The following is a 26220-nucleotide window of genomic DNA, read 5'->3' as shown; positions in this document are numbered from 1 at the left end:
TGCAGTTGGTACGTTCCTGACTAACGATAGGCAGCGGGTGATACCATTACGTAAAAAGAGGGATGAATCCTTAGAAACCACCAATTGCTATTTTGTATCACTATAAACATCACAAATTGATTCTACATTGGTAGTAATGTATTGGTTTAGAAAACAACAACAGCTTATGAACAAATAACGGACTGGGAAGGGCAGTTGTACTGCACTAAGCCTTAATCAAGACACCCCTTCTGCGGGTATGTGACTTGGTTTGACCTAACCGGAAGTGAGGTGTCTTCTGTAGAAGGTAGTTCCTGTTTGGGGGGGCAGTGACAGCAACAGCTGGAAAGGGGAGAAGTGGGTGAGTGAGGTGCTGTCATCTGTCGGGGCAGTAAGGGGGGCTGATGTAAATGGCAGGACTGGGGTAATAAGAGGACAGGGGCAACAAGGATATGAGGTAAGAGTCAGGGCTGGGGTAATGTGGGCAGGAGCAGGTTGGATGAATTTGGAAGCTTGGGGCAATTATGCCGGCTGGGGTAATGAGATACTGGGGGAGGGGGCACTAAATGGGGTGACAAGGGGGGCATTGAAATGGGCAGTAAGATAGGGTACGGGGGTAATAAAGGAGGATGGAAATGGGGCAGTAAGATAGGTTACCTGGGTAATAAGGGAAATGGGGCAATAAGATAGATTACGGGGGTAATAAGGGGGCATGGACATAGGACAATAAGGGTACGGGGGTAATATGGGTGCATGGACATAGGACAATAAGGGTACGTGGGTAATATGGGTGCATGGACATAGGACAATAAGGGTACGTGGGTAATATGGGTGCATGGACATAGGACAATAAGGTTTCGTGGGTAATATGGGTGCATGGACATAGGACAATAAGGGTACGGGGGTAATAAGGGGGCATGGACATAGGACAATAAGGGTACGGGGGTAATATGGGTGCATAGACATAGGACAATAAGGGTACGGGAGTAATAAGGGGGCATGGACATAGGACAATAAGGGTACGGGGGTAATATGGGTGCAGGGAAATGGGATATTAAGATGGGGTAAGGGGGTAATAAGGGGGCTTGGAAATATGGCAAAAAGGGTACTGGGGTAATAAGCGGCATGGAAATGGGGCAATCAGATAGGTTTCTGGGGTAATAAGCGGGCATGGAATGGGATGGGGGACATTGGGTATTGAGGAGGTTTTTGACAATAAAGGGTCTTGGGGTATGAAGGACTTTGAGGGAAGTGGGTGCAGGGCAGTTGGGATACTCTGAAATTGACATGGTGATAGGTTCTGGTGGCCTGGGGTATTAAGGCACCATTAGGGCAATAGGAGGGCAAGATTTGGGATGATAGATGGGGAGAGGTGTCTACTATAGACAACATTTCAAGGTTGGTGAGTATTTATGCACTCTCGTAATGATCCATATCTGCTGTAAATATAGAGCCTCTTATAGACCTGAAAGTGTAAGCTCTTTATCGAAGGGGGGAGCATGAAGTGCTGCCTGTTTAAGGGGGGGTCCAAGGGTAGAAACGGAAGCTGAGGGTGGTGTGGGGAGAACTTCCTGCCACCAGAACCATCATGTAGAGAAGAGGCAGAGGTATTGGGGGAAGCTGGCACTGCCGCTGCCCGCGCTGTATGTGCTGTGTATACATGTCATGGTGTATGTGTGAGGGGGAGGCTGGCACTGCCGCTGCCCGTGCTGTGTATTAATGTCATGGCATAGTTGTGTGTGAGTGAGTGGGAAGCTGTCACTGCCACTGCCAGCGCTGTACCATTACTGTGTTTAAATGTCATGGTGTATCAGTGTGAGAAGGGGAGGCTGACACTGACACTGAACGCGCGGTAACTGCTGTTGTCATGGTGTAGTAATGTGAGAGGCTGGCACTGCCGCTGCCTGCGCTGTACCTGTTTTGTGTATACATGTCATGGTGTAGTAGTATGAGGGGGAGGCTGGCACTGCCGCTGCCCGTGCTGTTCCTGTTCTGTGTATACATGTCATGGTGTAGTAGTATGAGGGGGAGGCTGGCACTGCCACTGCCCGCGCTATACCTGTGCTATGTATATATGTCATGGCGTTGTTGTTTGTATGTGTGTGTGTGTGTGTGTGTGTGTGTGTGGCTGGTACTGCCGCTGCCTGCGCTGTACCTGTGCTGTGTATACATGTCATGGTGTATTAGTGTGAGGAGGAGACTGGCACTGCCTGCGCTGTACCTGTGTTGTGTATACATGTCATGGTGTAGTAGTGTGTGTGAGGGGGAGGCTGCCGCTGCCCGTGCTGTATCTGTGCTTTGTATACATGTCATGGTGTAGTAGTGTGTGAGGGGAGGCTGGCACTGCCGCTGCCCGCGCTGTACATGTGCTGTACATGTGCTGTGTATGCATGGCATGGTGTAGTAGTGTGTGTGAGGGGGAGGCTGGCACTGCCGCTGCCTGCGCTGTACCTGTGTTGTGTATACATGTTATGGTGTAGTAGTGTGTGTGAGGGGGAGGCTGGCACTGCCGCTGCCCGCGCTGTACATGTGCTGTGTATGCATGGCATGGTGTAGTAGTGTGTGCGAGGGGGAGGCTGGCACTGCCCGCGCTGTACCTGTGTGTGAGGGGGGCACTGGCCGCTCTGGTGTCCCCCTGTGATAACCCCTCTCACTCCGCAGGGTGCTCTCCCTCCCGCCGGCACCATGATGCGGACGGCAGTGATGACGGGTGCCAGCCTGGCCCTCACGACTGCCGTGGTGACGCACGCCTTCATTATGAAGCACCAGTTTTACCCGACTGTGGTGTATCTGACGAAATCCAGTCCCAGCATGGCCGTGAGTGAGGGACAAGGGAAGGGAGAGGCGGGGGGGGGGGGGGTGAGAGAACGTGACGGAGATGTGGGGGGAAGGTGATGGAGAGAAGGAACGTTACGGAGAAAGGAGAGATGTGGGGGGAAGGTGAGGGAGAGAAGGAACGTGACAGAGAAGGGAGAGATGTGGGGGGGAGGTGAGGGAGAGAAGGAATGTGACGGAGAAGGGAGAGATGTGGGGGGGAGGTGAGGGAGAGAAGGAACGTGACGGAGAAGGGAGAGACGTGGGAGGGGGGCTGAGGGAGAGAAGGAATGTGACAGGGAAGGAGAGGGAGAGAGTTGTGTGTCCATGATTCTCCTTGCTATATAAAAAGATCAGGCCACTTCAGGGATCGGAGGGGAGTTATAAGGCGTTTGTTAGGAAATACTTAAGACGCTCGGCAGAAACTGTATGACATGAACACTGCTGCTGGATCTGAGAGTGAGGTTCAGGCTAGAGATGAAAAAGGGAATTTTACATTTTATATTCTATCTTCCCTGTCCCACTGTGTCCTCTTCTCCCCCCTCCCCCCCACACCCCCTCTTCTCCCTCACTCTCTTCCTCAGGTTCTCTATATACAAGCGTTCGTCTTGGTTTTCCTCCTGGGAAAATTCATGGGCAAAGTTTTCTTTGGACAACTAAGAGCAGCTGAAATGGAGGTAACGAGGGGGTAGCTTAGTACTGCCGCTGCCTGCTCTGTACCTGTGCTGTGTATACATGGCATGGTGTAGTAGTGTGTGTGGGAGAGGCTGGCACTGCCGCTGCCTGCTCTGTACCTGTGCTGTGTATACATGGCATGGTGTAGTAGTGTGTGTGGGAGAGGCTGGCACTGCCGCTGCCTGCTCTGTACCTGTGCTGTGTATACATGGCATGGTGTAGTAGTGTGTGAGGGGGAGGCTGGCACTGCCGCTGCCTGCTCTGTACCTGTGCTGTGTATACATGTCATGGTGTAGTAGTGTGTGAGGGGGAGGCTGGCACTGCCGCTGCCTGCTCTGTACCTGTGCTGTGTATACATGGCATGGTGTAGTAGTGTGTGAGGGAGAGGCTGGCACTGCCGCTGCCTGCTCTGTACCTGTGCTGTGTATACATGGCATGGTGTAGTAGTGTGTGTAAGGAGGAGGCTGGCACTGCCGCTGCCCGCGCTGTACCTGTGCTGTGTATACATGTCATGGCGTAGTAGTGTGTATGAGGGGGAGACTGGCACTACCGCTGCCTGCTCTGTACCTGTGCTGTGTATACATGTCATGGCGTAGTAGTGTGTATGAGGGGAGGCTGGCACTGCCGCTGCCTGCGCTGTACCTGTGCTGTGTATACATGTCATGGCGTAGTAGTGTGAGGGGGAGGTTGGCACTGTAACTGTGCCGTACCTTCATGTCACGTTGGCACGGTCTGCTCTCTTGCCTTAAAAGTAACTCCCCTCTCTCTCCCCCTCTATCTCTTCCCTCCCCCCTCTCGTTCAGCACCTCCTGGAGCGCTCGTGGTATGCGGTTACAGAAACGTGCCTGGCATTCACAGTTTTCCGGGATGACTTCAGCCCGCGCTTTGTGGCGCTCTTCACTCTCCTCCTCTTCCTTAAATGTTTTCACTGGCTGGCCGAGGACCGCGTGGACTTTGTAAGGGCCCCTCTTCCCCCCCCCCCCCCCCCAAATAGACCTCAGAAACCCTACACAGATTCCCCCGTTCTGCCACTCATGTACTGAGCTGCAAAACACCTCTTCTGAGAGGGAAGCTATTTTAGGGCTGAGTGCTTTCACTTTAATACCGATCCTGTGCGCTCCTCACCGAGCCAGGGAATGACTGGAGCTGGGACTAGGGTCACAGAGCTGTGCATGTACAGACGGATATAAAGATAGATCTGTAGATAAATCCATCACTATTTTATTACACAGGATACAAAAGGAACGCAAAATTCAGAATAAAGTCTCGTATAGAAAGAATAGAGATGGAGAGGAGGGGCAAAGGGAATCCCAAAGGAAGAGCCTATGGGTACTGCACACCTATACCCAGGCACAGATACACACGCGGGCACACATATATATATATAGATATATCTATATCTATATATATATATATATATATCCGGTTTTCCATAGGACTTGATGGCATTGAGCAGGCAGAATATTACAGAATATCCCCTAATAATGCATAAACATGGCTACATCTGTGCACGTGCTGTGTATGCATCTGCCTGCACGCACGCACGCACACACGTGTACATAAGAGCACGCGGCTGTCCTGATGGGATTTTACTCTGCAGATGGAGCGCAGTCCGAATATTTCCTGGTTGTTCCACTTCCGTATCCTAGGTAAGTGCCGCGTATACCTGCGCCCCCCTCGCTGGCGGCACTAGATGCCTACCTGGCCCCCCCTCCCCCCCCCGGCCCGGCTGTACCAGATGCAGACGTGGGATGTGAGGGGTTGCGTGTCCATGAGCTGGTATCACTTCCTCTCCCGTGTCTGCCGTTATGCGCTTTGCATACAGCTGCACTTACTATAAATATACACCGGAGGGGAGCACAGCTATCTCTCACCGTGCCACTACATGGCTATTTCTGTGCCGTGACACTCTCCCTGTCACGCACAGCGCTGCTCAGCATATCTCTTAGCGATAACGATATCAATAAATATTCCACCGCCGTGATTCCCTGAGAAAGCACTTTATTAACGGTTATTATTCATTCCCTCTTCTCTCGCCTCGCCCAACCCCCCCCCCCCCCCCTGCTCCTCTTCGTCTCTCCTGGGCCCCCTCTCCCCACTCTTCTCCTGGTCTCCCCCCCCCCTTCCTGCCTTTTCTCTCACCTGGCCACCCCGCCCTCCCTCTCTTTTCTCGTCTCTTCCCCCACCCCCTCTCTTCTCTGCCTGGTCCACTCCCTCGCCTGGCCCGCCCCCCCCCCTTCTTCTCTCGCCTTCCCCCCCCTCTTCTCTCGCCTGGCCTCCCCCCTCCACTCGCCTGGCCCTCCCTCGCCCTCCTCTTCTTCTCTCGCCTGATGCCCTCCTCCTCTCTCGCCCTCCCCCAGCTCTGATGCTCCTCCTGGGGGTCCTGGACGTGGTCTTCGTGTGTCACGCCTACCACAGCCTCGTCACCCGAGGGGCCTCTGTGCAGCTGGTCTTTGGGTTTGAGGTAAGAACGTGTATATAATGGTGCAGGACGGCTGCTCAAAGCAAAATGGGTGCTATAACTACCAGGCAAAGGCCAGTCTCCCAGTATGATATCCACAGAAGGCCGCAGCTCACCAAACATTCATTCCTCCCATATTGCAACTTACACCAGCGCTCTGCCTCAGGGCAACAATCCTTTCTGAACTTGTCCCTTTAAATAACTTGTGGGTAATAAGTTTGTAAAATGTCGCCTGTTGGCTCCACAGGCTCCGTGTGTCTCCGCCTACATGTCCCCGAGAGGGACAAAAACGTGACCTGCCCTTACTCCGTACCGGCTCGGTGCGGGGGAATCACGTGACGGGCCCCGCAGAGTCAGTGCTGTCAGTTGCTTTTGTAATCCAGGGCTGACCGCGTTGTTCCTTCCCTGTCTGTGATCCAGCATGTCCGAGAAGAAATGTAATCACTCGAGCATGCAGCAAACACTATGATCTATATCAACTGAGATATGGTGTGTAGTCCATAGAAGTATTACTATGGTGCATAACTCCATACGCTTACATAAGAAACATGTAGACCATCACAGGATCCTAAAATAACCCATCATAATGAAATCTCAATGTACTCAAAATGGAAATCAAGTGGAAGTGCAAAAATACCCAGTGAATACATTCAAACACTGATCACACTTATACTGTTACTCCATAGACTGAAATCCTCTGGGTTCAGGGACTACCTGTAGGCCTCATATGGAGAAGACACACATGCAAAAGATATATAGTGCATTCACGTTTTACTTGTATAACAGACAACACAGAGGGGAAAGGGACAACTCGCGCTTTCCCCGCTGGAAAAAAGCAAGGAGTGACTCTGGGCGCACTCCAACCCTCTCTCGGATCAGCTTCCCGGCGTTTATGTGCACATGCGCACGGTCTCCCTAGTCCGCGGCTCTCACTCGCGTCTGGGATCCCTCTGCTTACTGCACGTGTCACTCGCATGAACCGCCTCAGCCTATCAGATTCTCCCCGGAACTATTTGCAGGGTTGGTACGGTGGCCTCAGACACACAAAAATGGTAACAGTATAAGTGTGATCATTGTTTGAATTTATTCACTGGGTATTTTTGCACTTTCACTGCACTGTTGATTTCAATTTGCGCCATGAACACCTGATGGTTTAGTTTGGTCACAAATAGCAGTTTGGGGAAATCACTGGTGTTTAGGCAGCACTTGAATTTAGCACTATATCATATATTTGTTGCGCCTTATTTTGTTTTACTCAAAATGGAGCCTAATAAACCGTATTATTTCAATATTATGCATGTCTCCCCACTGCTGGATGAAGCCTCCCTAATGATCTCCCAGGTTCTGCGGTTACAGCCTCTTCTCCACGTCGCTCTGACACATGTCCTCATCTCATCCTCCCATCTTAGGCCAGGTCCCCGCTGGCTACTGCAGCGCCCGTGTTAGCCAGGGTTAGGTTAGGATGGGAGCTGGTGTAGGGAGCCAGGGTTAGGTTAGGATGGGAGCTGGTGTAGGGAGCCAGGGTTAGGTTAGGATTGGAGCAGGTGTAGGGAGCCAGGGTTAGGTTAGGATTGGAGCAGGTGTAGGGAGCCAGGGTTAGGTTAGGATGAGAGCTGGTGTAGGGAGCCAGGGTTAGGTTAGGATGGGAGCAGGTGTAGGGAGCCAGGGTTAGGTTAGGATGAGAGCTGGTGTAGGGAGCCAGGGTTAGGTTAGGATGGGAGCAGGTGTAGGGAGCCAGGGTTAGGTTAGGATGGGAGCAGGTGTAGGGAGCCAGGGTTAGGTTAGGATGGGAGCAGGTGTAGGGAGCCAGGGTTAGGTTAGGATGGGAGCAGGTGTAGGGAGCCAGGGTTAGGTTAGGATGAGAGCTGGTGTAGGGAGCCAGGGTTAGGTTAGGATGGGAGCTGGTGTAGGGAGCCAGGGTTAGGTTAGGATGGGAGCAGGTGTAGGGAGCCAGGGTTAGGTTAGGATGGGAGCTGGTGTAGGGAGCCAGGGTTAGGTTAGGATGGGAGCAGGTGTAGGGAGCCAGGGTTAGGTTAGGATGGGAGCAGGTGTAGGGAGCCAGGGTTAGGTTAGGATGGTAGCTGGTGTAGTGAGCTAGGGTTAGGTTAGGATGGGAGCTGGTGTAGGGAGCCAGGGTTATGTTAGGATAGTAGCTGGTGTATGGAGCCAGGGTTAGGTTAGGATGGGAGCTGGTGTAGGGAACCAGGGTTAGGTTAGGATGAGTGCAGGTGTAGGGAGCCAGGGTTAGGTTAGGATGGGAGCTGGTGTCGGGAGCCAGGGTTAGGTTAGGATGGGAGCTGGTGTCGGGAGCCAGGGTTAGGTTAGGATGGGAGCTGGTGTAGGAAGCCAGGGTTAGGTTAGGATGGGAGCTGGTTTAGGGAGCCAGGGTTGGGTTAGGATGAGAGCTGGTGTAGGGAGCCAGGGTTAGGTTAGGATGGGAGCTGGTGTAGGAAGCCAGGGTTAGGTTAGGATGGGAGCTGGTGTAGGGAGCCAGGGTTAGGTTTGGATGGGAGCTGGTGTAGGGAGCCAGGGTTAGGTTAGGATGGGGGCAGGTGTAGGGAGCCAGGGTTAGGTTAGGATGGGAGCTGGTGTAGGGAGCCAGGGTTAGGTTAGGATGAGGGCTGGTGTAGGGAGCCAGGGTTAGGTTAGGATGGGAGCTGGTGTAGGGAACCAAGGTTAGGTTAGGATGGGAGCAGGTGTAGGGAGCCAAGGTTAGGTTAGGATGGGAGCTGGTGTAGGGAGCCAGGGTTAGGTTAGGATGAGAGCTGGTGTAGGGAGCCAGGGTTAGGTTAGGATGAGAGCTGGTGTAGGGAGCCAGGGTTAGGTTAGGATGGGAGCAGGTGTAGGGAGCCAGGGTTAGGTTAGGATGAGAGCTGGTGTAGGGAGCCAGGGTTAGGTTAGGATGGGAGCTGGTGTAGGGAGCCAGGGTTAGGTTAGGATGAGAGCTGGTGTAGTGAGCCAGGGTTAGGTTAGGATGGGAGCTGGTGTAGGGAGCCAGGGTTAAGTTAGGATGGGAGCAGGTGTAGGGAGCCAGGGTTAGGTTAGGATGAGAGCAGGTGTAGGGAGCCAGGGTTAGGTTAGGATGAGAGCTGGTGTAGGGAGCCAGGGTTAGGTTAGGATGGGAGCTGGTGTAGGGAGCCAGGGTTAGGTTAGGATGGGAGCTGGTGTAGGGAGCCAGGGTTAGGTTAGGATGGGAGCTGGTGTAGGGAGCCAGGGTTAGGTTAGGATGGGAGCTGGTGTAGGGAGCCAGGGTTAGGTTAGGATGGGAGCAGGTGTAGGGAGCCAGGGTTAGGTTAGGATGAGAGCAGGTGTAGGAAGCCAGGGTTAGGTTAGGATGAGTGCAGGTGTAGGGAGCCAGGGTTAGGTTAGGATGGGAGCTGGTGTAGGGAGCCAGGGTTAGGTTAGGATGGGAGCTGGTGTAGGGAGCCAGGGTTAGGTTAGGATGGGAGCTGGTGTAGGGAGCCAGGGTTAGGTTAGGATGGGAGCAGGTGTAGGGAGCCAGGGTTAGGTTAGGATGGGAGCAGGTGTAGGGAGCCAGGGTTAGGTTAGGATGAGTGCAGGTGTAGGGAGCCAGGGTTAGGTTAGGATGGGAGCTGGTGTAGGGAGCCAGGGTTAGGTTAGGATGGGAGCTGGTGTAGGGAGCCAGGGTTAGGTTAGGTTGGGAGCTGGTGTAGGGTGCCAGGGTTAGGTTAGGATGGGAGCTGGTGTAGGGAGCCAGGGTTAGGTTTGGATGGGAGCTGGTGTAGGGAGCCAGGGTTAGGTTAGGATGGGAGCTGGTGTAGGGAGCCAGGGTTAGGTTAGAATGGGAGCTGGTGTAGGGAGCCAGGGTTAGGTTAGGATGAGTGCAGGTGTATGGAGCCAGGGTTAGGTTAGGATGGGAGCTGGTGTAGGGAGTCAGGGTTAGGTTAGGATGAGAGCTGGTGTAGGGAGCCAGGGTTAGGTTAGGATGGGAGCTGGTGTAGGGAGCCAGGGTTAGGTTAGGATGGGAGCAGGTGTAGGGAGCCAGGGTTAGGTTAGGATGGGAGCAGGTGTAGGGAGCCAGGGTTAGGTTAGGATGAGTGCAGGTGTAGGGAGCCAGGGTTAGGTTAGGATGGGAGCTGGTGTAGGGAGCCAGGGTTAGGTTAGGATGGGAGCTGGTGTAGGGAGCCAGGGTTAGGTTAGGATGGGAGCTGGTGTAGGGAGCCAGGGTTAGGTTAGGATGGGAGCAGGTGTAGGGAGCCAGGGTTAGGTTAGGATGGGAGCTGGTGTAGGGAGCCAGGGTTAGGTTAGGATGGGAGCTGGTGTAGGGAGCCAGGGTTAGGTTAGGATGAGAGCTGGTGTAGGGAGCCAGGGTTAGGTTAGGATGGGAGCTGGTGTAGGGAACCAAGGTTAGGTTAGGATGGGAGCATGTGTAGGGAGCCAGGGTTAGGTTAGGATGGGAGCTGGTGTAGGGAGCCAGGGTTAGGTTAGGATGGGAGCTGGTGTAGGGAGCCAGGGTTAGGTTAGGATGGGAGCTGGTGTAGGGAGCCAGGGTTAGGTTAGGATGGGAGCAGGTGTAGGGAGCCAGGGTTAGGTTAGGATGAGAGCAGGTGTAGGAAGCCAGGGTTAGGTTAGGATGAGTGCAGGTGTAGGGAGCCAGGGTTAGGTTAGGATGGGAGCTGGTGTAGGGAGCCAGGGTTAGGTTAGGATGAGAGCAGGTGTAGGAAGCCAGGGTTAGGTTAGGATGAGTGCAGGTGTAGGGAGCCAGGGTTAGGTTAGGATGGGAGCTGGTGTAGGGAGCCAGGGTTAGGTTAGGATGGGAGCTGGTGTAGGGAACCAGGGTTAGGTTAGGATGGGAGCTGGTGTAGGGAGCCAGGGTTAGGTTAGGATGGGAGCAGGTGTAGGGAGCCAGGGTTAGGTTAGGATGGGAGCAGGTGTAGGGAGCCAGGGTTAGGTTAGGATGAGAGCTGGTGTAGGGAGCCAGGGTTAGGTTAGGATGGGAGCTGGTGTAGGGAGCCAGGGTTAGGTTAGGATGGGAGCAAGTGTAGGGAGCCAGGGTTAGGTTAGGATGGGAGCTGGTGTAGGGAGCCAGGGTTAGGTTAGGATGGGAGCTGGTGTAGGGAGCCAGGGTTAGGTTAGGATGGGAGCTGGTGTAGGGAGCCAGGGTTAGGTTAGGATGGGAGCTGGTGTAGGGAGCCAGGGTTAGGTTAGGATGGGAGCAGGTGTAGGGAGCCAGGGTTAGGTTAGGATGAGAGCAGGTGTAGGAAGCCAGGGTTAGGTTAGGATGAGTGCAGGTGTAGGGAGCCAGGGTTAGGTTAGGATGGGAGCTGGTGTAGGGAGCCAGGGTTAGGTTAGGATGAGAGCAGGTGTAGGAAGCCAGGGTTAGGTTAGGATGAGTGCAGGTGTAGGGAGCCAGGGTTAGGTTAGGATGGGAGCTGGTGTAGGGAGCCAGGGTTAGGTTAGGATGGGAGCTGGTGTAGGGAACCAGGGTTAGGTTAGGATGGGAGCTGGTGTAGGGAGCCAGGGTTAGGTTAGGATGGGAGCAGGTGTAGGGAGCCAGGGTTAGGTTAGGATGGGAGCAGGTGTAGGGAGCCAGGGTTAGGTTAGGATGGGAGCTGGTGTAGGGAGCCAGGGTTAGGTTAGGATGGGAGCATGTGTAGGGAGCCAGGGTTAGGTTAGGATGGGAGCTGGTGTAGGGAGCCTGGGTTAGGTTAGGATGAGAGCTGGTGTAGGGAGCCAGGGTTAGGTTAGGATGGGAGCTGGTGTAGGGAGCCAGGGTTAGGTTAGGATGGGAGCTGGTGTAGGGAGCCAGGGTTAGGTTAGGATGGGAGCAAGTGTAGGGAGCCAGGGTTAGGTTAGGATGGGAGCAGGTGTAGGGAGCCAGGGTTAGGTTAGGATGGGAGCTGGTGTAGGGAGCCAGGCTTAGGTTAGGATGGGAGCTGGTGTAGGGAGTCAGGGTTAGGTTAGGATGGGAGCAGGTGTAGGGAGCCAGGGTTAGGTTAGGATGGGAGCTGGTGTAGGGAGCCAGGGTTAGGTTAGGATGGGAGCTGGTGTAGGGAGCCAGGGTTAGGTTAGGATGGGAGCAGGTGTAGGGAGCCAGGGTTAGGTTAGGATGGGAGCTGGTGTAGGGAGCCAGGGTTAGGTTAGGATGAGAGCAGGTGTAGGAAGCCAGGGTTAGGTTAGGATGAGTGCAGGTGTAGGGAGCCAGGGTTAGGTTAGGATGGGAGCTGGTGTAGGGAGCCAGGGTTAGGTTAGGATGAGAGCAGGTGTAGGAAGCCAGGGTTAGGTTAGGATGAGTGCAGGTGTAGGGAGCCAGGGTTAGGTTAGGATGGGAGCTGGTGTAGGGAGCCAGGGTTAGGTTAGGATGGGAGCTGGTGTAGGGAACCAGGGTTAGGTTAGGATGGGAGCTGGTGTAGGGAGCCAGGGTTAGGTTAGGATGGGAGCAGGTGTAGGGAGCCAGGGTTAGGTTAGGATGGGAGCAGGTGTAGGGAGCCAGGGTTAGGTTAGGATGAGAGCTGGTGTAGGGAGCCAGGGTTAGGTTAGGATGGGAGCTGGTGTAGGGAGCCAGGGTTAGGTTAGGATGGGAGCAAGTGTAGGGAGCCAGGGTTAGGTTAGGATGGGAGCTGGTGTAGGGAGCCAGGGTTAGGTTAGGATGGGAGCTGGTGTAGGGAGCCAGGGTTAGGTTAGGATGGGAGCTGGTGTAGGGAGCCAGGGTTAGGTTAGGATGGGAGCTGGTGTAGGGAGCCAGGGTTAGGTTAGGATGGGAGCAGGTGTAGGGAGCCAGGGTTAGGTTAGGATGAGAGCAGGTGTAGGAAGCCAGGGTTAGGTTAGGATGAGTGCAGGTGTAGGGAGCCAGGGTTAGGTTAGGATGGGAGCTGGTGTAGGGAGCCAGGGTTAGGTTAGGATGAGAGCAGGTGTAGGAAGCCAGGGTTAGGTTAGGATGAGTGCAGGTGTAGGGAGCCAGGGTTAGGTTAGGATGGGAGCTGGTGTAGGGAGCCAGGGTTAGGTTAGGATGGGAGCTGGTGTAGGGAACCAGGGTTAGGTTAGGATGGGAGCTGGTGTAGGGAGCCAGGGTTAGGTTAGGATGGGAGCAGGTGTAGGGAGCCAGGGTTAGGTTAGGATGGGAGCAGGTGTAGGGAGCCAGGGTTAGGTTAGGATGGGAGCTGGTGTAGGGAGCCAGGGTTAGGTTAGGATGGGAGCATGTGTAGGGAGCCAGGGTTAGGTTAGGATGGGAGCTGGTGTAGGGAGCCTGGGTTAGGTTAGGATGAGAGCTGGTGTAGGGAGCCAGGGTTAGGTTAGGATGGGAGCTGGTGTAGGGAGCCAGGGTTAGGTTAGGATGGGAGCTGGTGTAGGGAGCCAGGGTTAGGTTAGGATGGGAGCAAGTGTAGGGAGCCAGGGTTAGGTTAGGATGGGAGCAGGTGTAGGGAGCCAGGGTTAGGTTAGGATGGGAGCTGGTGTAGGGAGCCAGGCTTAGGTTAGGATGGGAGCTGGTGTAGGGAGTCAGGGTTAGGTTAGGATGGGAGCAGGTGTAGGGAGCCAGGGTTAGGTTAGGATGGGAGCTGGTGTAGGGAGCCAGGGTTAGGTTAGGATGGGAGCTGGTGTAGGGAGCCAGGGTTAGGTTAGGATGAGAGCTGGTGTAGGGAGCCAGGGTTAGGTTAGGATGAGAGCTGGTGTAGGGAGCCAGGGTTAGGTTAGGATGAGAGCTGGTGTAGGGAGCCAGGGTTAGGTTAGGATGAGAGCAGGGGGGGGAGGGGGTGTGTGTGAGGCCTTACTTGCCGTGCATGTTGGCACGTACCTTTCCCACTTCAGCCAGGTATATTGTTCAAGCTTTCCTAGTATGGGTAAACTTACCAGCACAAGTGCCCCCTCTACATCTTCCTGAGCAGCCACTGCCACCTTCCTGCCATTGAGGCCGTGAGATGTGGATTTGGGTGAAGAATATATGCAATCTGTTCTTGCAGCCTCCTGTGCTATTCGTGTACACACAATTGCATATCTATCACGCTGCCTTATTATCACTAAATGTATTTTTCTCCTCTCCCCCTCTCTGTTTGTTTCTCCCCCCCCCCTCTCCCCCTCTCTTTCTCCCCCCCCTCTCCCCCTCTCTGTTTCTTCCCCCCCCCTCTCCCTCTCTGTTTCTCCCCCCCCCTCCCCCTCTCTGTTTCTCCCCCCCCTCCCCCTCTCTGTTTCTCCCCCCCCCTCCCCCTCTCTGTTTCTCCCCCCCCCCCTCTCCCCCTCTCTGTTTCTCCCCCCCCTCTCCCCCTCTGTTTGTTTCTCACCCCCCCTCTCACCCTCTTTCTCCCCCCTCTCTCCCTCTCTGTTTCTCTCCCCCCTCTCCCCCTCTCTGTTTCTCCCCCCCCCCCCCCCCCTCACTCTCAGTACGCTATTCTCATGACGATGATCCTCACCGTATTTATAAAGTACGTCCTTCACTCCGTGGACCTGCAGAGTGAGAACCCGTGGGATAACAAGGCCGTGTACATGTTATACACCGAGCTCCTCACAGGTATGACATCCGTCGTCGTGGCTTGTAGAGCTGTCAGTCTAACTGGACCCCCATGATCTCAGCCAATCGTAGCGTGCTGATTAGCGAATGTCACGGGGGGGGGATATGATGGGAGGATGAGGAGAAACCGCTGCACTGACTGCATCTTCTCTCCCTTGTTCTCTCCCTTTCTCTTCACTTTCCCCTCCCTGCTCGCCCCCTTCCCCCCTCCGCAGGGTTTATTAAGGTCTTGCTGTATATGGCTTTTATGACAATCATGGTTAAAGTTCACACCTTCCCTCTCTTCGCCATCCGGCCCATGTACCTGGCAATGAGGTAAGCGGCACAGAGCTTGCCCTCCCAGTCTAGTCATAGAGGCGCCAAGCTCTGTTACCCCCTGTGCCAGCCCTGGTGGTGCCAGGATGTGTATCAATGTGCCCAGCCCTGGCAGTGCCAGGCTGCCCGGTGCCCAACCCTTAGCGGTGCCAGGCTGTGTTGTGCCCTGCCCTAGCAGTTCCAGGCTGTGCCCCCTGTGCCCAATCCTTAGCGGTGCCAGGCTGTGTTGTGCCCTGCCCTAGCGGTTCCAGGCTGTGCCCCCTGTGCCCTGCCCTAGCGGTTCCAGGCTCTGCCCCCTGTGCCCTGCCCTAGCGGTTCCAGGCTGTGCCCCCTGTGCCCAATCCTTAGCGCTGCCAGGCTGTGTTGTGCTTGGCCCTGGCGCTGCCAGGCTGGGTTATGCTTGGTCCTGGTGCTGCCAGGCTGTGTTGTGCTTGGCCCTGGCGCTGCCAGGCTGGGTTGTGCTTAGCCCTGGCGCTGCCAGGCTGGGTTGTGCTTAGCCCTGGCGCTGCCTGGCTGTGTTGTGCTTAGCACTGGCGCTGCCAGGCTGTGTTGTGCTTGGCCCTGGCGCTGCCAGGCTGGGTTGTGCTTAGCCCTGGCGCTGCCAGGCTGGGTTGTGCTTGGCCCTGGCGCTGCCAGGCTGGGTTGTGCTTAGCCCTGGCGCTGCCTGGCTGTGTTGTGCTTAGCACTGGCGCTGCCAGGCTGGGTTGTGCTTAGCCCTGGCGCTGCCAGGCTGGGTTGTGCTTAGCCCTGGCGCTGCCAGGCTGGGTTGTGCTTGGCCCTGGCGCTGCCTGGCTGTGTTGTGCTTGGCCCTGGCGCTGCCAGGCTGGGTTGTGCTTAGCCCTGGCGCTGCCAGGCTGGGTTGTGCTTAGCCCTGGCGCTGCCTGGCTGTGTTGTGCTTAGCACTGACGCTGCCAGGCTGGGTTGTGCTTAGCCCTGGCGCTGCCTGGCTGGGTTGTGCTTAGCCCTGGCGCTGCCAGGCTGTGTTGTGCTTGGCCCTGGCGCTGCCAGGCTGGTTTGTGCTTAGCCCTGGCGCTGCCAGGCTGGGTTGTGCTTAGCACTGGCGCTGCCAGGCTGGGTTGTGCTTAGCACTGGCGCTGCCAGGCTGGGTTATGCTTGGCCCTGGCGCTGCCTGGCTGTGTTGTGCTTGGCCCTGGTGCTGCCAGGCTGGGTTGTGCTTAGCCCTGGAGGTGCCAGGCTGGGTTGTGCTTAGCCCTGGCGCTGCCTGGCTGTGTTGTGCTTAGCCCTGGAGGTGCCAGGCTGGGTTGTGCTTAGCCCTGGCGCTGCCAGGCTGGGTTGTGCTTAGCCCTGGCGCTGCCAGGCTGGGTTGTGCTTAGCCCTGGCGCTGCCAGGCTGGGTTGTGCTTAGCCCTGGCGCTGCCAGGCTGGGTTGTGCTTAGCCCTGGCGCTGCCTGGCTGGGTTGTGCTTAGCACTGGCGCTGCCAGGCTGGGTTGTGCTTAGCCCTGGCGCTGCCAGGCTGGGTTGTGCTTGGCCCTGGCGCTGCCTGGCTGTGTTGTGCTTGGCCCTGGCGCTGCCAGGCTGGGTTGTGCTTAGCCCTGGCGCTGCCAGGCTGGGTTGTGCTTAGCACTGGCGCTGCCAGGCTGGGTTGTGCTTAGCACTGGCGCTGCCAGGCTGGGTTGTGCTTAGCCCTGGCGCTGCCAGGCTGGGTTGTGCTTAGCCCTGGCGCTGCCTGGCTGTGTTGTGCTTGGCCCTGGCGCTGCCTGGCTGTGTTGTGCTTAGCCCTGGAGGTGCCAGGCTGGGTTGTGCTTAGCCCTGGAGGTGCCAGGCTGGGTTGTGCTTAGCCCTGGCGCTGCCAGGCTGGGTTGTGCTTAGCCCTGGCGCTGCCAGGCTGGGTTGTGCTTAGCCCTGGCGCTGCCAGGCTGGGTTGTGCTTAGCCCTGGAGGTGCCAGGCTCTGAATTATCTTTCTTTATAGACAGTTTAAGAAAGCCGTGACTGATGCCATCATGTCCAGGAGAGCGATCCGAAATATGAACACATTGTGAGTAATGGGGTCGGGGGCAGGGGGGGCAGTGATGGGAGGAACAGGAGAAAGATGGTAGAGAGAGGACAGATGGGGAGGGGGGAAGCGCACAGTAGATCTATAGTACATAGACCATTAGTAAGTGTGCCTTTAAATAATGCCACTCCCCCAAACACCCCCCAGCAGTATTGGAGAATGGAACATTCCAAAGGCTTTGTTGACAAGTGTCCACGGCAAAAGGCCCAGCCTATCGGATCGCGGCATCCTTGGAAGTTCCATTTCTGTGGGGGGGGCGCAGACTGCACTAGTCTGGTTGGTGGCAGTGTACGTCTGTAATGAAGGAGGTCTTGATAATTACTGCAGATACCCAGATGCCTCGGAGGAGGAGCTCCAGGCCATGGACAATGTGTGTATAATCTGCAGGGAGGAGATGCTGACGGGAGCCAAGAGGCTGCCGTGTAACCACATATTCCACACCAGGTAAGGCTGCACGTCCCGTGGCCGGCAGCGTGTCCCTCCCCCTGCGGAGCGGCAAACTGCCCCCCCCCCCTCACCGCCACTGGGTGCAGTGACGCTACTCTCTGTATCCAGCTGCCTGCGCTCCTGGTTCCAGAGACAGCAGACCTGCCCCACCTGCCGCATGGATGTGCTCCGCGCCTCCCTGCCTGCTCAGCCCCAGGCACCCGCTGACCAGGGTGATCCTGGCCAGCAGCAGCAGGCTCCTCCACATCCCACCCCCATCGTCCCACCGCAGCCGAACTGTAAGTAAAGTGGCGCCTTCCATGTCTCGTCCCCTTTTAATGTTTCCAGCTCCCTGATTGGCTGATTTTCTGCAGCCGGAATGTTCCGTCCCGGACTGCTTGGAATCCTTGAGCCTCATAAAGGACGTAATCAGAGATCCAAAAGTGTCGCTTGTCACTGTCATTCTTTCATTCATTAAATCTCTCTCCTACCCCTATCCATTCTTTTCTCCTATCGCTCTTAGTTCCTCCTGGGATCCTCCCTCCTTTCCCTCCAGGGATGTTCCCTTTCTGGCCTCCTCTGGGTCCTTTCCCTCCTGCGCCTGGGGCCCCTGGAGCCAACCCCCCTGAAGAGGCAAACGCAGGACCCTCCACTGGTAAGACACCTCCTAATACATAGTGACACGTCCCCCACACCTTCTCCTAATACACAGGGACACCCCCCCCCCCATCCTCCTAATACACAGGGACACGTCCCGCCTGGCCCCCTGGACAAGGGACTTTTTTAAACCGCACCTGCGTCGCCCCAAAGGGTGTGAGCCATTTGCTGGCGTTGGCTTATCGGTGATGTTAAAGCTTCTCTATTTCAATCTGGAACTCGCCAGCCCTTTATCCCCTGTACCCAATTTTCCAACTCTGTCTATGAAATGTCAGTGAATTGACTGTATAACCCTGTGCTACTGTAACCATGTATTGTTATAACTCGGTGCCCAGGACATGCGCGAAAACGAGAGGTAACTCTCAGTGTATTACTTCCTGGTAAAACACGTCCCGCATCACCCCCTGCTAATACATAGGGACACGTTCCCCCTCGCCCCCTGCTAATACATAGGGACACATCCCCCCTCGCCCCCTGCTTATACACTGGGACACGTACCCCTCACCTTATAATACACAGGGATACTTCCCCTCCCTCGCCCCCTGCTAATACATAGGGACACGTCCTCCCTCGCCCCCTGCTAATACATAGGGACACGTCCCCCCTCGCCCCCTGCTAATACAAGGGACACGTCCCCCTCACCTTATAATACACAGGGATACGTCTCCTCCCTTGCCCCCTGCTAATACATAGAGACACGTCCCCCCCTCGCCCCCTGCTAATACATAGAGACACGTCCCCCCCTCGCCCCCTGCTAATACATAGGGACACGTCGCCCCCTGCTAATACATAGGGACGTGTCCCCCCTCGCCCCCTGCTAATAAATAGGGACATGTCCCCTCCCTCGGCTCCTGCTAATAAATAGGGACATGTCCCCTCCCTCGGCTCCTGCTAATACATAGGGACACGTCCCCCCCTCGCCCCCTGCTAATACATAGGGACACGTCCCCCCCTCGCCCCCTGCTAATAAATAGGGACATGTCCCCTCCCTCGGCTCCTGCTAATAAATAGGGACATGTCCCCTCCCTCGGCTCCTGCTAATACATAGGGACACGTCCCCGGCTAACACTCTTTCTCCCCCCTCTCTCGCAGCATCTGCTCCAAGACCTGGTGACGGTGCTGGAGTCAGTGGATCAGATTTATCCGCTGGGGCGGCCCTGCCAGGGTTTCCTTTCCCCCCTCCGTGGCTGGGAATGCCAATGCTGCCCCCTTTTGGTAAGTTGGTGTCTTGCGTGTCACCTGCGGTGGGAGGCACAGACTCCTAGCTTATTGTCAGTCACCATCTCCCCCTCCCCTCCTCACAGGTCTGCCCCCCATGCCTGTCCCCCCTGCCGGCTTTGCGGGGCTGACAGACGAGGAGTTGAGAGCAATGGAGGGACACGAGAGACGCAACCTGGAGGCCAGACTGCAGTGTCTGCAGAACATCCACACGCTGCTGGACGCGGCCATGATACAGATCAACCAGTACCTCACTGTGCTGTCCAACATCGGGTGAGCGCCAGCGGCAGTGCCAGCCTCCCCCACTACTACACCATGCCATGTATACACAGCACAGGTACAGCGCGGGCAGCGCCAGCCTCCCTCACACACACTACTACACCATGCCATGTATACACAGCACAGGTACAGCGCGGGCAGTGCCAGCCTCCCCCTCACACACTACTACACCATGCCATGTATACACAGCACAGGTACAGCGTGGGCAGTGCCAGCCTCCCCCTCACACACTACTACACCATGCCATGTATACACAGCACAGGTACAGCGCAGGCAGCGACAGTGCCAGCCTCCCCCTCACACACTACTACACCATGCCATGTATACACAGCACAGGTACAGCGCGGGCAGTGCCAGCCTCCCCCTCACACACTACTACACCATGCCATGTATACACAGCACAGGTAAAGCGTGAGCAGCGGCAGTGTCAGCCTCCCCCTCACACACTCCTACACCATGCCATGTATACACAGCACAGGTACAGTGCGGGCAGTGCCAGCCTTCCCTTCACACTACTACACCATGCCATGTATACACAGCGCAGGTACAGCGTGGGCAGTGCCAGTCTCCCCCTCACACACTACTACACCATGCCATGTATAGACAGCACAGGTACAGCGCGGGCAGCGGCAGTGCCAGCCTCTCCCTCACACACTACTACACCATGCCATGTATAGACAGCACAGGTACAGCGCGGGCAGTGCCAGCCTCCCCCTCACACACTACTACACCATGACATGTATAGACAGCACAGGTACAGCGCGGGCAGCGGCAGTGCCAGCCTCCCCCTCACACACTACTACATCATGGCATGTATACACAGCACAGGTACAGCGTGGGCAGCGGCAGTGCCAGCCTCCCCCTCACACACACTACTACACCATGCCATGTATACACAGCACAGGTACAGCGTGGGCAGCGGCAGTGCCAGCCTCCCGCTCACAAACTATTACACCATGCCATGTATACACAGCACAGGTACAGCGCGGGCAGCGGCAGTGCCAGCCTTCCCCTCACACACTACTACACCATGACATGTATAGACAGCACAGGTACAGCGCGGGCAGTGCCAGCCTCTCCCTCACACACTACTACACCATGCCATGTATACACAGCACAGGTACAGCGTGGGCAGCGGCAGTGCCAGCCTCCCGCTCACAAACTATTACACCATGCCATGTATACACAGCACAGGTACAGCGTGGGCAGCGGCAGTGCCAGCCTCCCGCTCACAAACTATTACACCATGCCATGTATGTACGGGACACACTCCCACACCTATTATGCTGATAATAATGAATTTGTGTCTTGTTTACCTTCTCGTTTTTTTATGTCTATACTCTGTATTCTTCTCTCTCCGTTAGCCCCCCTCTTCCCACCGTCCCCCCCACCGTCCCGCCACCTGACACTTCCGAAGCTGCGGCTCCTACAGTATCCCCTGAACCTGCTCCGTCCCCAGGTCCGTCCTCCACCCCTGCAGACGCTGGCGCCTCCTACCTGTCAGGTACATAATGGGCACCATTTTATAATCCCGTCTGTGAGACGTTATCACCTGAGCGGAGAATGCCGCTCGCCCTATGACGTTGAATGATACATTCAGTGTGTGAGAGTGCCTGCTTATAACCGTGGAGGATGTTGCCACTGACCCGTGGGTGTGAGGAGGAGGGGGGGTTTGTGTTAAAGACGACTTAGTCCTAGAGGTGCCTCACGACATACGGGTAACGCTTCTGCGTCTCTCTGCAGTCAGGTGACGGATGGGGCGTGTGGCAATGGGAAAACAAACAGCCTAAAATAATCAGACCCGGGATGAGATCCGGGCATTACTGGCCTCGGGCATTGAGCTCCTGCTGCCAGTGTTGGCCAGTAATGCCCTGTTCTTCTGGCTTTATTACTTCATTATAGATGCCGTGTGTGTGACACACCCCGTTATCACGTACACGTAACATGCTACTGACCCTGTTGACCTGTATTAAAACTCCTGTGGGGGGCACTTTTTTTTTTTATATAACCGAATTAAAGGACAGTGGCACAGGAAACGTGGCTTTTACTTTGTAATGTTGATTATAATACATTTCTACACAAAAGTAGAAGGTGGACGAAGTACATCTGTAAGTGGGCACATTTTTAGAGATACTTGCTTAATTTTCCCCTTTTTGTGTATTACTGTTACTATCTCAACAGTTTAGCACCCAACATACTTCTACACACTCACTGCCCTGCGCAGTCTGTCCTTCCAGTGCATATATTACATTTCCCTGCACTGTACAGACACACGGATTCTCCTTGGCACAGAGTTCAGTGAATAAAATGTCCCATGTCCCTTGAGTATTTTGCTCAGATCTCTTTGGGAGCGGTGTCGTGCTGCCGACGCGAACAGAAGACCACAGTGCAATATGTTTGCTTCCCACGGGATTACCACATTTCCACAAGTGCCTACTTACACTTTTTTCTTTCTAATCAGATCCTGTGCTGAAGCAGGAAGATTCCTTTTTTCTCTTCTCTCTTTGGCAGGAACAAATCCCCTCTCTGCTACTTGACCTTTTCCCAGTTATCAGGCGTCCGAATCTCCATCAACGTAAAAGAATTGCATGTAGTGTAAAAACGTTTGGCGTGTGATATGCACGCGGGACCTGGAATCAAACGGCAGAATTCAGTTGTTTTTTATTTTTATTTTTTTGTTCCTTTAAAAACTTGCTGTCCGCAACATGAGGTGGTGTTTCACAGCCGGGGTTGGCGCGTCTCTTTCCTGGTGGCTGTGCTTCGAAACCGAACCTGGATCACGTCCCCCTGAGGAAGTGACCAGGTTCGGTTGCGAAACGCGTTGGCTGCAGCTCGAGGGCGCTACGAGGGGCGGTGTAACGGTGATGTCATCGGCGGAAAGAAGGGCATGAGACGTGGCCGTGAGGAGACACGCCGAGCCCCGCTGTGACGCGTCATCTCATGTGGCGGACGCAAGTCTGGCTAGAAAGAAAAAATGGAAGTAGGCACTTGTGCAAATGGAGAAATACACAACTTGAGCGCTATACACAAAGCGATAATAATGCATATAATGTGTAAAGTATGTTATTAATAATGCAAAACATATACACAATCAATATAATGAATTTGTATAAGTGCAATGAGTGGTGAGTGACCACCTAACTCTGAGGTCCTGCAGCGGGGAGGTCACAAGGATCATCCTCATCCTACCCCGCATAGTCCTCCTCCTACCCCGCATAGTCCTCCTCCTACCCCGCATAGTCCTCCTCCTACCCCGCATAGTCCTCCTCCTACCCCGCATAGTCCTCCTCCTACCCCGCATAGTCCTCCTCCTACCCCGCATAGTCCTCCTCCTACCCCGCATAGTCCTCCTTGGTGCTGTTCTTCACTCCGTGTCGCATATAAGAAAAAAAATAAAGAAAGACACAGTGTATAACATCATACGTTTCAAGTGACAATGACACCTATGTGAACAGATGATTGGAACCGGATGTGGATACCTAAAGATAATTCACTTCAGATTATGGATGTTATCAGGGGACAGACCCATTAACCATTGGTACTGATAATAGGATGCACCCTCAGTGTCTGGGGTTTCAGTCAGATCTTGACCCCTTCATATTGGCACACCGTGCACATTATCACACAAATAAGGCGCTCCAATGGATTTGACTCACAAAAGGTATAATCTTGATGTTAAATAACTCTGGAAGTCAGTGGAATTCCCCAGCAGTGTAACATGGAAAAACCCAACATAGCACAGATCCACTGAGACACGAACATGTAATAAAACCTAGAAACACAGACATCTGGAGTGTCACTCACATACTACTTCATCCTTTGCACTTATCAGCACATTGAGCCCGGTTGAGGGCCCCTGGAATCGCCTTCCTCCCGGCCCGCTTTACTCACCGCTCTCACCGGCGTCTGTAACGGAGCGTTACGTGATGCGGAGGGTGAGGCTGGTAACGACAAACATCCTGCTCCTTATACCCGTGTTCAACTACCTGAGGGGGACCGTGGGTCTAACTGCGGGATATCGCGAGCAGCAAAGCGCGATCCTGGACAGCCAGCCGTCGAGAAGCTTGCGTCATTACACAATGGAGTGCGTGATGTCATTGCGGGAAGTGGGGGGATCCAGGAGGGGATACCAGCGTGGACACCCAGGCATCAGCCTCAGCTCCGTTACAGACGCCAGTGAGAGTGGTGAGTAAAGCGGTCCGGGAGGAAAGTGATTCCAAGGGCCCCCAACCAGGCTAAATGTGTTGGAAAGCGCTAAAGGATGAAGTAGTATGTGAGTGACGCTCCAGATGTCTGTGTTTCTAGGTTTTATTACATGTTCGTGTCTCAGTGGATCTGTGCTATGTTGGGTTTTTCCATGTTACACTGCTGGGGAATTCCACTGACTTCCAGAGTTATTTGACGTCAAGATTATACCTTTTGTGAGTCAAATCCATTGGAGCCCCTTATTTGTGTGATAATGTGCACGGTGTGCCATTATGAAGGGGTCAAGATCTGACTGAAACCCCAGACACTGAGGGTGCATCCTATTATCAGTACCAATGGTTAATGGGTCTGTCCCCTGATAACATCCATAATCTGAAGTGAATTATCATTAAGTATCCACATCCACATCCAGTTCCAACTACCTGTTCACAGAGGTGTCATTGTCACTTGCACTGTATGATATTATACACTGTCTTTCTTTATTCTTCTCTTATATACTGCACGGAGTGAAGAACAGCACCAAGGAGGACAATTTTTCTATAAGAACTGGTGAAAATGTGCTAATCCTATGGGTCTAGCTCTGAGTGTGTTTATTTCGTTTTATCCCTGTAGTTCCTGCTGAATCGGTCAGCGCTGAGCTTCTGAACCCCCCACAGGAAGCCCCTTCAACAGAAGAACCAGACACTGCAGAATTGCGCAGACGCAGACTCCAGAAACTAGAGACGGCTCCTCCTGAATTAGACTGACCACCCCCCTTTCTTTTTCAACCTTCCGCCATCTTTTTATCTCCCGGTGAATTGAACAGGCCAATTATGCCTCTGCAGGAGAAATTGAGCTTACAGGAGGACTCCACTCAGAGCCCCGAAACCTTTGCTCTGGACTCCTATAAATATATATATTTTTTAAGGACATGTGAAGGGCTGCATTAAGGCAGACGCTCGTTAAGTGACGAAGGACTGCCAGCCTCGTTAATATCGTGTTGGACTCATTTCAGTAAAATTAAAGTTCTGGTCTTCCTGTGTCTTATTCTTCAGGGCAGTTTTGTTGAGCGATTTTTTTGTTCTGTTTGGCATTAACCCGATAAGTTATTGTTTTATTGGGTTCATCCCATGTAGGAACAAGGGGAGAGGATGACAGTGATGATTGTAAGGGGGTTAGAAGATCTCAGCTCCAGTCTTCAAGACCCCCCCCTCCTCCCCCCACCCACCCTCCTCCCCCACCCACCCTCCTCCCCCCCACCCTCCTCCCCCCCCACCCTCCTCCCCCCCCACCACCCTCCTCCCCCCCCACCACCCTCCTCCCCCCCCACCACCCTCCTCCCCCCCACCCTCCCTCCTCCCCCCCACCCTCCTCCTTCCCCCCCCCCCCACCCTCCTTCCCCCCCACCCTCCTTCCCCCCCACCCTCCTCCTTCCCCCCCCCCACCCTCCTCCCCCCCCCCCACCACCCTCCTCCCCCCCCCCACCACCCTCCTCCCCCCCCCCACCACCCTCCTCCCCCCCCCCCCACCACCCTCCTCCCCCCCCCACCACCCTCCTCCCCCCCCCCACCACCCTCCTCCCCCCCCCACCCTCCTCCTCCTCCCCCCCCCACCCTCCTCCTCCTCCCCCCCCCCACCCTCCTCCTCCCCCCCCACCCTCCTCCTCCCCCCCACCACCCTCCTCCCCCCCACCCCCCCCCTCCCCCACACCCTCCTTTCCCCCCTACCCCACCCTCCTTTCCCCCCTACCCCACCCTCCTTTCCCCCCCCTACCCCACCCTCCTTTCCCCCCCCTACCCCACCCTACCCCACCCTCCTTTCCCCCCCCCCCACCCTCTTTCCCCCCCCCCTCCTTCCCCCCCCCCCCCACCCTCCTTTCCCCCCTACCCCACCCTCCTTTCCCCCCTACCCCACCCTCCTTTCCCCCCTACCCCACCCTCCTTTCCCCCCTACCCCACCCTCCTTTCCCCCCTACCCCACCCTCCTTTCCCCCCCCCCCCACCACCCTCCTTTCCCCCCCCCCCACCACCCTCTTTCCCCCCCCCACCCTCTTTCCCCCCCCCACCCTCTTTCCCCCCCCCCCCCCCCCCCCACCACCCTCCTCCTCCCCTCCCTCCTCCTCCCCTCCCTGAAAACCTGGCCTGTTGGACGTGATCTTGAAGACTGAAAGGGAGAAACTTATCCTATATGATTCCTAAATGTTCCACCATGAACCCTTCATCTGTAATATTACATTTTGGCTGTGACAGGGTTAACGTTCTCTTAATGAGTTGTGTGTTTTATGAAGTGATGAGCTAAGGAGTGGTTATATGGGGGAAAGCTATTAGGAGGGGTTATAGGGGGCAGTTATATAGAGCAATTGGTTTTCTAGAAGGGGGTATTAGGGGGGAGGGGCTATATGGAGCAACAGGACAAGGTTTTTTATAGGGAGATCAATTGTTATTTGCAGGTTAGAGTTAATACATTTGGAAAAAATATAGACGTAGTACATAGCAGATGAATATGAAAGCATAACAAATACTTTCAGGTAAAGAGACGTATCAGAAAAATAGCAGCGAAGTCGTTTTCTATAAATAAGAGCAGCGTCAAACCACTGAGAAGTTACACAGCAATTAGATCATTAATACAAGGTAGATCAAATGAATACATTTTAAGGGAAATGTTTTTAAACAGATCACACGTGAATTGAATCATTAAAAATAACTTCCATTTCCCATTTGAATCATTAAATG

At 54.9% G+C, this 26220-nt stretch overlaps 1 protein-coding gene across 2 annotated transcripts; it reads left to right on the top strand.

Moving 5' to 3' along the window:
* Positions 1 to 267: 267 nt before the first annotated feature.
* Positions 268 to 24530, top strand: SYVN1 (synoviolin 1). 2 transcript variants are annotated; one of them, XM_075569930.1, is made up of 16 exons: positions 268 to 340; positions 2641 to 2796; positions 3378 to 3470; positions 4272 to 4424; positions 5069 to 5117; positions 5829 to 5932; positions 14267 to 14393; positions 14609 to 14708; positions 16640 to 16705; positions 17051 to 17167; positions 17279 to 17448; positions 17673 to 17804; positions 18899 to 19021; positions 19111 to 19297; positions 20668 to 20807; positions 24122 to 24530. In XM_075569930.1, exons 2-16 carry the CDS (start codon positions 2665 to 2667, stop codon positions 24253 to 24255), a joined length of 1827 nt encoding a protein of 608 aa, XP_075426045.1. In that variant the 5' UTR covers positions 268 to 340; positions 2641 to 2664; the 3' UTR covers positions 24256 to 24530. The 2 variants fall into 2 exon arrangements, with proteins under 2 accessions (XP_075426045.1, XP_075426046.1); XM_075569931.1 differs by having other exon boundaries at positions 326 to 436.
* The last annotated feature ends 1690 nt before the right edge of the window (positions 24531 to 26220 follow it).

The sequence above is a fragment of the Ascaphus truei genome, chromosome 14 (genome assembly GCF_040206685.1).
Source record: "Ascaphus truei isolate aAscTru1 chromosome 14, aAscTru1.hap1, whole genome shotgun sequence".
In the NCBI taxonomy this organism is placed as follows: Eukaryota; Metazoa; Chordata; class Amphibia; order Anura; family Ascaphidae; genus Ascaphus; species Ascaphus truei.
This window is presented reverse-complemented; position numbering and strand designations above follow the sequence as displayed.